This window comes from Daphnia magna, linkage group LG5 (assembly GCF_020631705.1).
Source record: "Daphnia magna isolate NIES linkage group LG5, ASM2063170v1.1, whole genome shotgun sequence".
Lineage (NCBI taxonomy): Eukaryota > Metazoa > Arthropoda > Branchiopoda > Diplostraca > Daphniidae > Daphnia > Daphnia magna.
In genome coordinates, this window is record NC_059186.1 from 10,135,421 (window position 1) to 10,149,852 (window position 14,432).

The 14,432-nt window shown below is 40.4% G+C and overlaps 2 protein-coding genes across 3 annotated transcripts; both read left to right on the top strand.

Annotated features, from left to right (window-relative positions):
- The first annotated feature begins 516 nt into the window (after nucleotides 1-516).
- On the top strand, nucleotides 517-3,661 carry LOC116923758. Of its 2 annotated transcripts, none has more exons than XM_032930288.2 (3): nucleotides 517-747; nucleotides 2,460-3,206; nucleotides 3,275-3,661. In XM_032930288.2, exons 1-3 carry the CDS (start codon nucleotides 740-742, stop codon nucleotides 3,285-3,287), a joined length of 768 nt encoding a protein of 255 aa, XP_032786179.1. In that variant the 5' UTR covers nucleotides 517-739; the 3' UTR covers nucleotides 3,288-3,661. The 2 variants fall into 2 exon arrangements, with proteins under 2 accessions (XP_032786179.1, XP_032786180.1); XM_032930289.2 differs by having other exon boundaries at nucleotides 2,460-3,194.
- Nucleotides 3,662-6,573: 2,912 nt separating this feature from the next.
- Nucleotides 6,574-13,339, top strand: LOC116923750 (angiotensin-converting enzyme). The gene is given in 28 exon segments (XM_045174537.1): nucleotides 6,574-6,590; nucleotides 6,788-6,896; nucleotides 6,898-7,164; nucleotides 7,421-7,579; nucleotides 7,643-7,736; nucleotides 7,805-7,948; nucleotides 8,020-8,226; nucleotides 8,293-8,390; nucleotides 8,456-8,649; nucleotides 8,735-8,859; nucleotides 8,918-9,105; nucleotides 9,175-9,377; nucleotides 9,942-10,082; nucleotides 10,156-10,461; nucleotides 10,528-10,609; nucleotides 10,611-10,685; nucleotides 10,745-10,850; nucleotides 10,913-11,056; nucleotides 11,123-11,317; nucleotides 11,390-11,490; nucleotides 11,571-11,743; nucleotides 11,810-11,868; nucleotides 11,943-12,008; nucleotides 12,093-12,232; nucleotides 12,310-12,479; nucleotides 12,534-12,566; nucleotides 12,636-12,776; nucleotides 12,844-13,339. Coding segments are annotated over 28 exon segments (4,098 nt in total). The 3' UTR covers nucleotides 13,205-13,339.
- Nucleotides 13,340-14,432: the final 1,093 nt, after the last annotated feature.

Genomic DNA, 14,432 nt, shown 5'->3' on the forward strand with positions numbered 1-14,432 from the left:
ACAGAAAGATAGTTATTAAAAAAAAATAATAAATAAAAATAATAACGAAAATAGTAATCGCAAACTAAATTCAATCTGATAGCGTTCAGATCACTTGAGCATCGACTCTTTACAGACTTTTCTGATGACGTTTTGGACGAATCATTCGGGAATCGCACAACCCGATGATCTTAAAGGTGAGCACAATTTTTGCCTTTTTCTTCCAAATAGCCCAAGAGAGCCGTACAGCATACGCATTTACCGATAGGGCGAAACGGCACGGAGGCGGTCGTTATGTCCAATATGACAATCGACAATCGAATGGTGACCCATTTTGTCCAGTGTAAAAAAAAACTGACGAGAGGACACAGTCAACATGATGATATGACGTCATTCAGGTAAAGCGCGTACATGGTATGATTGACGAAAGAAAACGAAGACCGAAGAAGAAGGCGGGGTCGCGAGCCATGCGTTTTGGCCACCGACTCCGTCAGGATAACCCCCCCAATGGCCACACTATATGAGGAGAGAGGTGAACTACTGTTGCGTTTAGTCAGAGACCATCTTCAGTTCCAAAATAAAGCGAGAACAGTGCTGTGGGTTGGGCTATTAACGTTACATTTTAAATCGCCCGGGCAACAATTTATTAAAGAAAAGGAAATAAGTTAAGCATATTCGAATTTCTTTTCGTCGAGGAAACAAAACAGATTTTCGCCCCATTTCGATCGGTCAAACAAAACTTCAACGCCTCTTTTCTGTCATGGCTAGGTAAGTTCTATTGATTTTACTCGATTAGAAATGTCTTTAAAAGGGATGGTTTAATACTAAGTCACACGTAATTTTGTAACGCAAAAAATTCGAGAATTTCAAAAGATTATATCTGATGATACAATTGATTGTCATTAAGTAACAACACATAGCCGTAGGTCCGGCTATGGAATAAAAGAGTTGATTGAATTGGATGTTTTTCCCAGTGCCTGTCCAATGTTAGAGAAAGAGATAGATAAAGAAGTCGTCTAAATCATTCATCTGTCGATGCGAGCAGGCCATCAGTGACATTAAATAAAGATGCCCGTCTTTACTTTAAAATCCGATTGGAAAGAAAACACAGTAATAGGACATTACCGGTACCCTTTAAAAAAGGTACAAGGCAAAAATAGTGGAGAACGAAAAAAGAAGAAACGAAAAGAAAAAAGCAAAGTGAAATCCAGAGATTGTGCTCCTGGAAAAAAAGCTTAAAAAAAGGGCCCCTCTCTTTCCTCAAATCGATTCTTCCAAATATAGTTTGTTGTTAACTTCCAAATCGGCCAAGGCTGTTCCACTCTTGTTCGATTAACGATTTTCCTGCTCTGAGTGGCCCATTATAAAGAAAGTTTAAAAAATCTGCGAATTTACAGTCAATGAAGGGTAAACAATCAAAATAACTTGAATGATGGACCATCAACATCGTCAAAAAACGCCAATGCCCTTTAACTTCCGCTCTCTCTTTTTCTTCATTGTGCTTTTATATCGCATTCGAATGACTGTCAACAAAGAATTCAGTCACTGGATGACCGTGAAACAAGAGTAGAATGACGTCTATTAAAAGGGGAAGGTGGGGGCAGAGCACGAAAGATTTCCGTTGATAGAGTTCCGTCACGCACGATGCTACATATGTGATCAAGTTGAGAGCCATAGACATCTAATTAGTTTCTACTACTCGGACAAATGGACGTCATGACATGTGGGACACCCAACACCTGAATTCAGACCATCACGTCCAACTGTCCAGGTAAAATCGTGCTGAGGAAAATCAAACAGAGCATAGGAACAACGGGCACGATTAACACTGATGAAATCCTTCATTCGCTTGACGGAATTGGGCAACTACCAACGCATACATAGGCGGACATTCAATCGCACCAATCGTGCGTGCGAAACAAAAGGCCTAATCGGATAACGCTATCGAACTAAAATTTTCTGTTAGTTCATTAGCTGTCAAACATCAAAATAACACAATCACGATAGATGCAAATGACTCGTGGATAGAAGGCGCGTAATAGCGGATGGGAGGCAAGAACGCGCTCGATATTGCATGGTTACGTAAAAAAGTAAAAGCGAGCTAAGCGAAATCATTCGCGAAATGATCGGCGACGAACAACAAGCCAAAGACTTGAAGTTGCTAAACGAGGACAAAACGGTTTATCCGGCGTATTTTCTAAGATTATGGCCTTGATCACGGAATGGAGCGTGAGCAAAAACGGGAGAAGGGGAGGCGCGAACCAGCGAGACATTAAATGGCCCGGTTGCAGCCTTTAGGTTCACGATCGAATAGGACGATGGGAGGATCACAGGCGTACAAACAAGGGGCCAAACAATATCGATAAAACAACTCATTTCCCCCTTGTGCGATAAGTATAGCTATAAGTGAGGGTCACGAAATTATTTGATAAAAATGCCTCCTGACCTTTATAACATCTGATTTCTCCCGTGTGTTTTAGAAGAGGATCAGCGGAAAGATGGTGGTTGGCAATGGGCGTCCTGATGATGGTGTTCGCTTATTGCCGAGCTTCTGCAGGTGAGGTGACAACAGATGATGACGAAATAATGGCCCGCCAAACGCGAGGACTCGTTCTCCGCTCTTGGAGAAATTCTCAGCAGCAGGCGGAACAATCATCCGATAAGAATCCGTCGTCAAAAGTTCCAGATCCGATCCTACCGATGCCAAAAGAAGCTATGGTCTTTTCTGGACTTCCAATCTCGATGAAACTAGTTCTCCTTCAGCGCTTGGCCGGTTACGACAAGCGAACACCCAATAGCAGGGCTTTTCTCGGAATGCGAGGTAAGAAAAGCTCGTCGTCACAAGACAATGCCCAGAAAGAAGAAGAAGACAACCAGCCCGACATGGAAGGATCGTCCGAAGGTGACAAGATCGCCGATCTGGAGTTTTACGGCCTTGTGCCTGAAAAAAGAAAGATGCACGGTGAGAAGTTTCTCGGTATGAGAGGCAAAAAGATGGCCAACGGATTAGCCGCTGGAACAGCTTTCATCCCCAACTGGCGTGAACGGTACGTTTACCAACAACCGTTCCAGAAAAAGAGAGAACCATCGTCAAACTCCTTTATGGGCATGAGGGGAAAACGATCTGAGGCGGTAATTCCTACCGTTGTTCTCTTCAACGAAGATGAGCAACCGATCGCTGACTCTAAAATTTCCCATCGTCTTTTCCAAGAAAGGTTCCAATCAAAGTAACACTTATGGCAAAATTGCTAGAACAGTCATTAATGTCTTTTTTTGTTTTGTTCTGTTTTGTTAGGGCACAAAATTGAGAATAAACAAAATAAAAACCAAGACAAAAAAATAATAAGATGCGAATCGATGCTAATAAGAGGAGAAGTAAAGATAATGGAATTTTGGAAGTTGAAAACAACCCGAAGACGACGGCGAGTACGCCCCGTTGCTTAATTAATGTTCAATATCCCATGTAACATTTGACGTAAACATGCCTAAATAACTACATCTTTTCACCCGTACTAACCAATCAAATATTCCCCTCCCTACCTCTGACCTACTCCTACCCTAACCAAATTAAATATTATCCCAAGAATTTACAAATAAAATGATTAATAAAAACATAAATGAGTGTAGCTCTATATTAGCGGGCAATGTCAACATAAAAAATATAAAAACCAGTCAATCTGTCTTTCGAATTTCGGTTTTCACATTTATTATTATTAGTTTTTTCATCATGCAGAAACACTCGTGGTAATTGCTTTTAAGTGAGAACACCTATTGATCATGTGGACGTTAGAGGCTATTCATAGCGTAATTTTAGACGCTCCCCCCTCTGTTTGATGTACTACTACGCAAAAGGTGATGAATAATTGAACCGTTGCGTGCATTGTTAACCTATCGCTCGTTAGCCAAGAGCTAATGTATATCCCATTGCTTAAAATAGCGGGTCCGATACATCTCTTTAGCTCGATTCAATGTTTGTAAAAGTGTTTGGTCAAACGCTTTTCTTTCTAGAAGAATGCGACAAAACCTTTCCGACTCTATATTTTTTTTGTCGGTCCGGTTTCGTGGTACTGTCAACTCGTCTACGCCAATCGTTGCCGAGACAATTATTTTGTCTCCTACATTCATTGTGGATGACGCAAATCTTCCCCCGCCATTCCGTTTCAGATAGATTTCCTAACAAAACATAACACGCGTGGATTGTACCTAATAGCTCGAAAATACAGTTTAGAATGTCAATGATATCTTATTTTTTTCTTTTAATTTTCGCCAAGCGATGGATTTTCAGAGAAAAATTTTACATTTTTAATAATCATTGAGACAGACACGCAGCTCAATGCGACACACAAATCGAGCATTCAAATATTTAACTTGAACACAACATTTGGAAGCCAATGGGACGCCCACTTTTGATATCTATATTAAAGACGCTCTGAGTAGGATAAATGAAGTTTGGTTTAAAAAACCAATAAATAAATAAAAAAATAAAAAAAGGGGGGAGAGGATGGCGAACCTAACGAAAAATAGTCTGCTTTGGCACAAAATCACAGTCAACTATCTCAGCTGACGCAGAAACTCTGGAGAGGAAGCAATTGTACGTTTTAGAAAAGGTCGCTTGAGATTGGGTTAGAGGTGCGCTCTGAATGGGCAGTGGGATGATGATTCAATTTGGGTGGTTGGGACCCACGACATCGTTTTCCTGAAAGGCGAGTAAACAACAACGAAAGCAAGCGTGCCATGGGAGTCAAACTTGTTAATAAATCTTAGAACAAAATAAAATAAAACCTACACAAGTTGCCGACGAGTAAATAATGAAAAAATCAAACTATACAATTAGGTTTGAAAATCTTGATCTAAAATTATACGTTCAAATGGGTGACCAGTTCCCTGACAAAGCACGTACAGTCGTACACGTGTCGATCTGTGCAAAACGAGTTGTCATGGCGACTTGCTGTACAGCTAGCTTACAATAACACGATCTTACAATGAATCGACAGTTCCAAACGGCCTAACGAACAAAAAGAAAGGAATTTCAATAGCTTTCCTTCTACTTGATAAATCAACAAATTTGGGGGAGTATGCCCACTGGACCTGACGAATGCCATAGAGGTGAGAATAGTTTGAACGGCAAAAATAACTATAAGATCGGATTATAATGGATATGGATCACTAAGTGGTACTGCATGCTTTCGTCGGTTGATGTGAGACCTTATTCGATAACAAGCAATTTTCTTACCATTCGTGACGTTCACTGTGAGCATGGGTTTGTTATTACTTTGTTTGCCAGAAATAAGCTGTCGTATTGGGCGATCGTCATAACTAGTTTAATGGTTGTGACTAAAAAAACTACTCGTTCGAAGGCAAAGAAAACTTTTTTTTCAATATTTGCAGACGATTGATATCTCGGACAGTAGATATCATAATTTTCAATAAAGCTGAATTGATTCCTTACCCATGACTTGTTGTTTGTAGCAATAGGTTTTTATTCTAGGTAAAGTTAGCAGTCTCTGCGCAACACATTTCTTAATTCTAATTGTAAAAACTGTTAACAGGTCACATTCATTAACGACTAACGAGACTGAAAACTGTTCTACTTGACAAAGAACTTTAAATTTATCTGCATGAGCCATGAGGTTGAATCCTGAAGCCCCTTCTTTGTGCTAAACCTCTTGCCAAGTTGCTAGGTTGACGCCACCTTACGCTAGGATTGGTAACCTCTTTACCATTTGGTGTTTTAGTTCAGTTAGATAAACTGTTCTTTGGCCAAGCACCTCGTGTTGTCGAAGTTGGGCTTACGATTCCGGCGTAAATGTTCCATTTCCTTTTCCGTGAATAGAAACGAGAATTCTCAATCAAGGCAGATTATTTTAAATCATTCCCTAATGCTACACCTCTTTCACCTTCAACGAGACATGAGCAAGTTTGATAACGATTGGCTTTCCTTGTCTACCCTTGAGAGCAAAAACGCTGCTTTAAAGATAGGAAGGGATTGTACGCTGGATTAAAACAATGCCCCTAGTTTTTACTTTGTTCTACCTGACGTACTTGAGTCAGAGAAACATTTTTTCGAGATTTCTGAAAGGAAAAACGTTACAAGATAGAATATACCTAGGTCACCTATTCGTATCATTTTTTAAATCCATCAACAAAACCAGCCATAGTTTCTGACCTTTAGAATTGGTGATGGACCTTATGATGAGTGTAACATCCAGCCGTATCATTGTGAACTAACAAAATCTATTCTTATGTTGTTATCGCCTTGTCATAGATCCATCAAAACGTAACAGGTTGACGCATGAGTATATAGGGTCAAATCGTACGTAATTGTCGAAATCGTTGGAACCAAAAAAGTAATTGTAGGTAAGTTCATAGAGAAAACTATTCTAAAATCGCACGATCTTTTAAAAGATGACATTCAATATACATTTAAACTTTGTTGTTTATAATTTTTTAAAGTAAACTTTGGAGGCGGTTTAAATGCCACAGCCGGGACACTTGGTCACATGGAACGATTTGTCTTGTTTGGATAGTGTATCCAAATGCCACGACAGCCATCCGTTTTAAACTGAGATAAATAACATCGATACCCAGATAAAAATGCATGATTGGCATGAGTGAGATTGATGTACGTCCAAAATGAAAATACCCCAATCAGGCATTTTAATTTTAATATCGGAATAGTGTCATTTACTCCATCACGTTCTATTTGAATCCGAAGCCAGCTTAACTTACTATTTGCATCGTTTTATAGAAAAAAAAGTGGCGATTGGTGGAAAATGAACAAGATCATGGCAATTCCTGCCGTCTAAAGACTTGGCGTGACGCATCTTGTACGACACGGCCTTATCAGTGAAGGAACAACAGGGAGAAGTACGATAGCACTCTAGGACCTGTCAATAATCTACTTCACGGATGTCTGGGTTCTCAACTACTTCATTCTTCGTTTGTAGCCCGAAAGAAGAAGTCGTGATGGATTGGACGGCCAGTTTAAGACGACCATCGTTCCTTCTTTTGGTGACGATTCTGGTGATCGCCACAGCAGCAAACGCGGAGCTCAATACAAATGAAGATGAAGCCACGTTGTTCCTGGAACAATTGGATCCAACTTACTTGAGGGAGGCCAATGCTCAAATGACGACACGATGGCAGTACATGACTGATATCACTGACGAACATGCTCAGGCTCAAGTAAGTCTCCTTCTAAATAAATTGTGTAATTTAAATTTAAGGCATTTAATGGTTTCTAGAATAATGTTGATTTTGTTGACGGTAGCCGTTCAACAGCTTATCTCGTACCTTTTGTTTTCATATCTCTTTTTAAGCTGCCCTTGACCAGTTGTGCTTTATCTCTGCTCACGATTCATGTACTGCTATGCTACGCATGGCAGTGCATAGCGATTGTAATTATCTTTTCTAAAATGATTTGACATCTCCGGTAATCCAGGTTGACGCCAACGTCAAGTACCTCGCGTTTCAGAAGGAGGCATGGAACAATGTCACAAAATTTGATTACTCCGGATTCAATGATGCCACTGTCAAACGAGAATTCCAATACTTGAACATTATTGGTCCTGGTGCACTTGAAGAGGAAGATGCCCGAAGAGTAAATTAAATAATACAATGAATTTCAGCACAATTAATTAGTTTAATTTCGTAATCGGAATAGTATACGGAATTATCTGAAGAAATGGAGACCATCTACAGTGAGGCAAAAGTTTGTAAAAAGGATGATCCCGCAGTCTGCATGCCTCTTGAACCGGGTAATTCGAAATATAAGCGACTACATTTATGATCTGTTTTTTAACTTTTTTTCCCCTTCCGTTCAAAGACTTGACTGTGATTATGGCAACTTCCACTGATTACAATGAATTGGAATATGTTTGGACCAAGTGGCGAGAAGCGGCTGGCAAACCCATCAGGAAGCAATACCTGGAGTTTGTTGCACTTAACAACAAGGCTGCAAATCTGAATGGTAATAAGATAGATAAGAGATGCTTGTCTGTCTCGTGGGCACATAATGATTCTCCTTTTATCGTTCAATAGGTTACGATGACATGGGCTCATTATGGAATGAATATTACTTGTACGAAGGCTTCACAGAAGATGAATTTAAAGCCGAAATTGAAGCTCTATGGCAAACGGTCAAACCACTTTACGTACATCTTTATACCTACGTCAGAAGGATATTGTCCACCACAATTTATCAAGGACAAGTAGACCGATATGGCCGCCTTCCAGCCCACGTCCTAGGTGCGTACAGCAGCAATCCTGTTAAAACATCAAAATAAAGTCGCTACAGTGTGAATTTTCTCGCAGGAAATATGTGGGCCCAATCTTGGGGCAATATCGCCAAGCATGTTATACCTTATCCAGATGCTCCTTCTGTAGACGCCACACCCGAAATGAACAACCAAGTAAACACATCCCGAAAGATAATATCATTGGTAATGGTATTTTAATCGATTGTTATTTGAACTAGGGTTATACAGCGAAAAAAATGTTTGAGCTGTCGGAAAAATTCTTTTACGATTTGGGCTTTGACAACATGACGTCAACTTTTTGGGAAAAGAGCATGATTGAGAAACCTTCTGATCGCGAAGTGGTCTGCCACGCCTCGGCCGAAGAGTTCTTCTTCGGTCCCGGCACGGATACTAACTTTCGAGAAGATTGGCGGTTAGTTATAGCTACTCAAACAGTTATTGGCTGTCCCAAGATAAGCTTCCATTTGTTTTTGTTTTTTCTTTCTTTCGGAAAACAGCATCAAAATGTGTACGACAGTCACGCAAGAAGATTTCGTTACGGTCCACCACGAAATGGGGCATATCCAATATTTCATGAATTACCGCAATCAACATTGGGTTTTCCGCAACGGTGCTAATCCCGGTATGATACCAGCATACAAGATTACTGTTATACATTTACTATGTCCAAATTATCCAAGGTTTTCATGAAGCGATCGGTGACACGATCGCTCTGGCAGTTTCAACCCCAGCTCATTTGAAAAAATTGGGCCTTTTAAAGGAAACGACACCAGCCAAAACAAAGCCACGCATAGACAATCTTCCCGAGCTTCCACCTGGAGTATCTGAGCAAGACCTCAACTACTTGCTAAGTCAAGCTCTAGAAAAGGTAATTTTACTGATTGCTAAGCTTCGCTTTTACATAAATAATAACATTTGAACCGTTAACGATTTAAAGATTGCTTTCATCCCATTCGGCTATCTCATGGACAAATGGCGTTGGTCAGTTTTCGACGGCAGCACCACCGACAGTAATTTGAACGCGGAATGGTGGAGATTACGAGAAGAATTACAGGGACTGAAGCCGCCAGTTTTTCGCAATGAATCGGACTTTGATCCGGGCGCCAAGTACCACATCCCGGCCAACGTCGAATACATTCGGTAGGCGACGTCTTTCACTTTTTTTGCACAGCGGTCAGCGTATTGTACAAATAATTTCGTCATTAGTTTCAAGATACCTTTTTTTTTTATATCGTTGAGCCACTTTCCCAGGCGCACAAGAGCGTGAGCAAACTAGCCAAGTGAATCAATTTGGCGTTCTCATTTCGTGTAATCGGAGAAAACACAACGAGTAAATGTCGAATGCGGCAGACACCCAGGCGACGGAGAATGATTATAGTAAAAAGAAAAGAAAACTAACAAAGAGGGATTTGGTTAGTCGAATCACGTACGAATGTACATGCGAGGGAGTGTTGAACCAGCAACTTAGAAGGGGCAGGAAAAAGAATGAATTGATCACCAAAGACACCTGGCACGTTCTATGTACAATAACTGTCCGGACACATTAGATAGTGAAAGTCTGACGGTACTTAACCACGAGACCAACAAAATAGAAAGGGAAAGTTCAACCGGTTAAGCTACGTGCAACAAATTGTGTTATGACAGACTCCCAATTAAGAGCGCATTGTCTGATTACTTAACAATTATCTTTGTTGAAAATCGCAGGTACTTTGTCAGCTACATCGTCCAGTTCCAATTCTACGAATCCCTATGTAAAGAAGCTGGGCAGTATGACCCCAATAATCCTGAATTGCCACTTTACAAATGCGATTTCGATGGAAGCAAGCCGGCGGGAGCTAAACTCAAGTAAAAACTAACGTCAGACGTTTTCCCATAGGAATAAAAGACCCAATACCTTTTACTAAAATTAATTTTTCAGAGCTATGCTTGAGCCTGGATTTTCGAAACCCTGGCCGGAAGCGTTGCAGGCTCTGACGGGAAATGCCATGATGGATGCTACATCATTAATCACCTACTTTGAACCACTGCAAAAATGGCTAGAGGAGGCCAACAGCAAATCAGGTGAATGCTTAGGATGGGAAGGTTACTGTGAATCTTTTGCAGCCGAATATATGGCCGGTGAATACGAAGACACGACATCTTACTTGTACAATCAAGCCACAATCGCTGAATGGAATTACCAGACTAATCTGACCGAAGCTAACGGAATCAATTCGGTAGGAAAGTTGCATTAAATTACTTTTGAAATGTCCACAAGTTATAAAAAATCTTAATTAAAACATAGACGGAGTTGGAGCGTTAAGGTTGCTAATTACCGGAAAGAATCTTGGGAACAATACATTACCCAATTTGAATACGAACTATTCGTGGAATGACTCACTGGCACGACAGTTTGAGCTGTTGCAAACGCTGGGCGTGGCCGCTCTCCCCGAGGAGGATCTGACGAATGTACTAAAAAAATTGGACGAGATATAAATTATAAAGAGATTAATTGTATGATTAATTAGCGCACAAACGTAATCAACAACATGAACAACCAATACAGCAGTGCCAAGATTTGCCCGTATCAACAGTCATCTTGCTCTGATGACGAGAAACTCGCCCTTGAGCCAGGTATTTAACACACGTCATCGTAATTTTGAGCAAAGATAAAAGCTTCTGGCGTTCTAAAACAGATATTGAAGAGATTTTGGCGACAAGCACCGACTACGATGAACTGGATTACGTCTGGAGTGAATGGCGTAAAGTTGCATCCAGGCCCATGCTTCACGATTACGAACAGTACGTCGAATTGAGCAACGAAGCCGCTCAAGCAAATGGTACGTTAATAATCAATATGAAATTAAGCAGTAGATATTATCAATTGGTTTTCATTCTGAATACAGGGAAAACGGACATGTCCGTTCTGTGGAAGGAACCTTACGAGACGGAAGACTTCCAGCAACAGCTGGAAAACATTTTGGCAGAAACGAAACCCTTGTTTGAGAAACTTCACGCCTTCACTCGTATGAAATTGCGAGAAAGATATGGCGAGGAGAAAATTCCGAAGAACAAATCACCTATCCCAGCTTCAGTTTTAGGTGAATTCTCAACAGCTTTCTTTTATAATGTTTTAGACCGTTGTTTTGCTATATATACCGATCTGGGTTTAGGAAACATGTGGGCTCAAACGTGGGAATCCCTTTACGGTTTACTGGAACCGTATCCATTAAAAGCTGGTACTGTGGACGTCACCGAAGAAATGCAAAATCAGGTAAATAATAGTAATAACAGTAAAACTACTACAAAATCGTGATTGAGTTGGACAACAAATAACATTTAAAACGCAATTAGAAATGGAACGCCACTTACATGTTTACAACTGCAGAAGAATTCTATACGTCACTCGGTCTTCTTGCCATGCCAACCTGCTACGGCCCAAATTCCATGATCGAGAAGCCTACTGACGGCCGAGAAGTTGTTTGTCATGCCTCTGCTTGGGATTTCTCTGATGGCAAAGATTTCAGGTAAGTCGTAGTCATTATAGTCTACATCATGAAAATTTTTATTCGATAGCCATTCAATTATGCAAGAATCAAAATGTGCACTGGTATCGACATGGGAGACCTTATCACCGTTCACCACGAACAAGGTACACTGAACCGATTTTCCATTTTAGAGAAAAAGCTTTTACTAATCAAAGTGGTTATCTATTTACTAAACAAGGTCACATCCAATACGACCAACAATACAAAGACTTGCCAGTCACATTCAGGGATGGAGCAAATCCAGGTAACTAGTCACTTCTCCTATACTTTTTACAAAAATGGAAACAAAAGACTGCTGCTTACGCACACACAATAAAATGGGCTTCAGGTTTTCATGAGGCGATTGGTGACGTCATGGCTTTGTCGGTTGCAACGCCGAAACATTTAAGTAAAATCGGACTAATCAAGAACTACACCGTATCCCCCGAATCAGATCTCAATTTCTTGATGAAAACTGCCCTCGAAAAGGTATTGAATTTTTAAAGATAAAAATTTTCTTGGAAAACCCTTTAAATATTCGTTTGATTATAAACCCGATCCCTCAGATTACCTTTTTGCCATTCGCTTACGTCATGGACAACTGGCGCTGGGACGTTTTCCAAGGAAAGTACAACTCATCAAACTGGATGGACAGATGGATGTATCTAAGTGAATACTATCAAGGCATCGTTCCGCCCAGCATTCGTTACCAAGATGACTTTGATCCTGGAGCCAAGTATGCAACTATTTAGCAAGATAACGTTCGACTATTAATTCATATTTGCTTTAGGTATCATATTGCAGCCGATGTGGAGTACAGCAGGTATGCCTTGCAATTTATCCCTTGATTGTTCAGTTTCATAAATCTGAAGTATTAAATTTCAACCGTTAGATATTTTGTGGCCAACGTTTTGCAATTCCAAATCCACAAAGCTCTGTGCCTGGAAGCTAAAGAGTTCGACCCGAATGATCCGGAGAAGCCACTTTATCGCTGCGACATTTATCAGAACAAAGATGCTGGAAAAATCATGGAGTAAATAACACAATTATAGTATTTCGACTCCTACGTTCCCTTCATGAACTCATTGGCCTTTTTGTAGAACATTGTTGAAAGCTGGACTTTCTAAGCCGTGGAGAGAGACGTTGTACGAGGCCATTGGTGCCTCAGAGCTTGACCCTTCCGCGATTTTGGATTACTTCGCACCGTTGGATAAATACCTAGGGGATGAGTTAACTAAAGCGAACGAATTGATCGGATGGAACAGCACGTACAAGAACTTTTACCGAAACGAAGAAAGATACCCGGTGGGTGATAATACTGTACCGATTATCGTCGGTTCCATCTTGGCCACTTTAGTGGTCATCGTCATCGTTGCTTACTTCATCGGCCGTTCACGCAACAACAAGAGGCACAAGGAGCTTCACGGGCATGACAATCCAACGGCTGTAGCGCTTGGTTAAAAGAAAACCAAACAGAATGTTCCTCTGCTGTTTTTTTTTTCTTTTCTTATTATTATAAAAAAAAAAATCATTTATTCAAGAGTTGATTCAAGGAGAAAGTTGCTCAAGTAAATATACATTAGTACAGCGAGGAAATTTAGAGAATACGTGTATTAGTATATAAGCCGACACGGTCATTGACTCGGCATGAGTTGGCAAAAACACGTGATGGGCGTCATTACGTTTCAGCCGGTCATTTCTAAAGTAATAATTCAGACAATCTCATCTTCATCCATCACACATTTCGGGGAGAAGAAGAAAAAGTAATTTAGAATGAAGTGCCTATTTTGATTTACCAGATATAAAAACGTCCGAGGTGAACAGGTTGAACGTCCTCAAGATGAAGACGGTTGTGCAAACGCACCTCGAGCGGTTAACGACTGAACCTTCACACGGGATCGTGTACATTGGTAAACACAGGGAAGTAGCATTTGCTTCATTATATTCTAACATAAAATTTTTGATAAGTTATTGTTGAAAACATTTTCGTTCATCACAATACAAAGGAAACAAAAGAAGGACGAAACGCTTTTACATCTAATTTGACTGTCCGGAACCTATTGGAAAATAAGAGCGGTGGAGTCGTGATTAAGAAGTAGAACACGCTCAAGGTAAAAATGATTGCGCAAGCGCGCTTTGCGTTGTTCGAGCGATTTTCTTCAATGACTGAAACTTGGAAAAGCAACGGGGTAAACAAACAAGTCGTAGACTAACTTAAAAGATGAGGAAATTTTTTTTGGTGCGCGTTTCGCAAGGCTCTACCGCAACAACAACCACGCCAACGAACGGCAATCGAATTTTCGGTATATAATAACCCGGGTTGAGTGTGAAGGGCGGAAACCACTTTCTCGTAACACTTCACATGAAAGAAAAAAAATTTCTCTCCGTCGCGAGTGAAACAAGTGAAATCAACCGGTTCGGTTATTGAATCGATGCATTCAAAGAAAAATGTGATAATAATAAACTAAATAAGTATTTTGGAATTGTCACCTTTACACGACGAGCGAATCTAAAAGTGGCTGTCTGGCAAACTTTCTCTAAAAAAATCGACAGTTTTCTTTTTATTTGAATTTTAAACAACTTGAATGGATGGGCCCCAGCAGACAGCCGCACTTTTCACCTGTACTTCTACCAGGTGGTGGTCCGATTTCCTATTCCCCTCTCCCTTCTCGAACGAAGTTTGAATGAT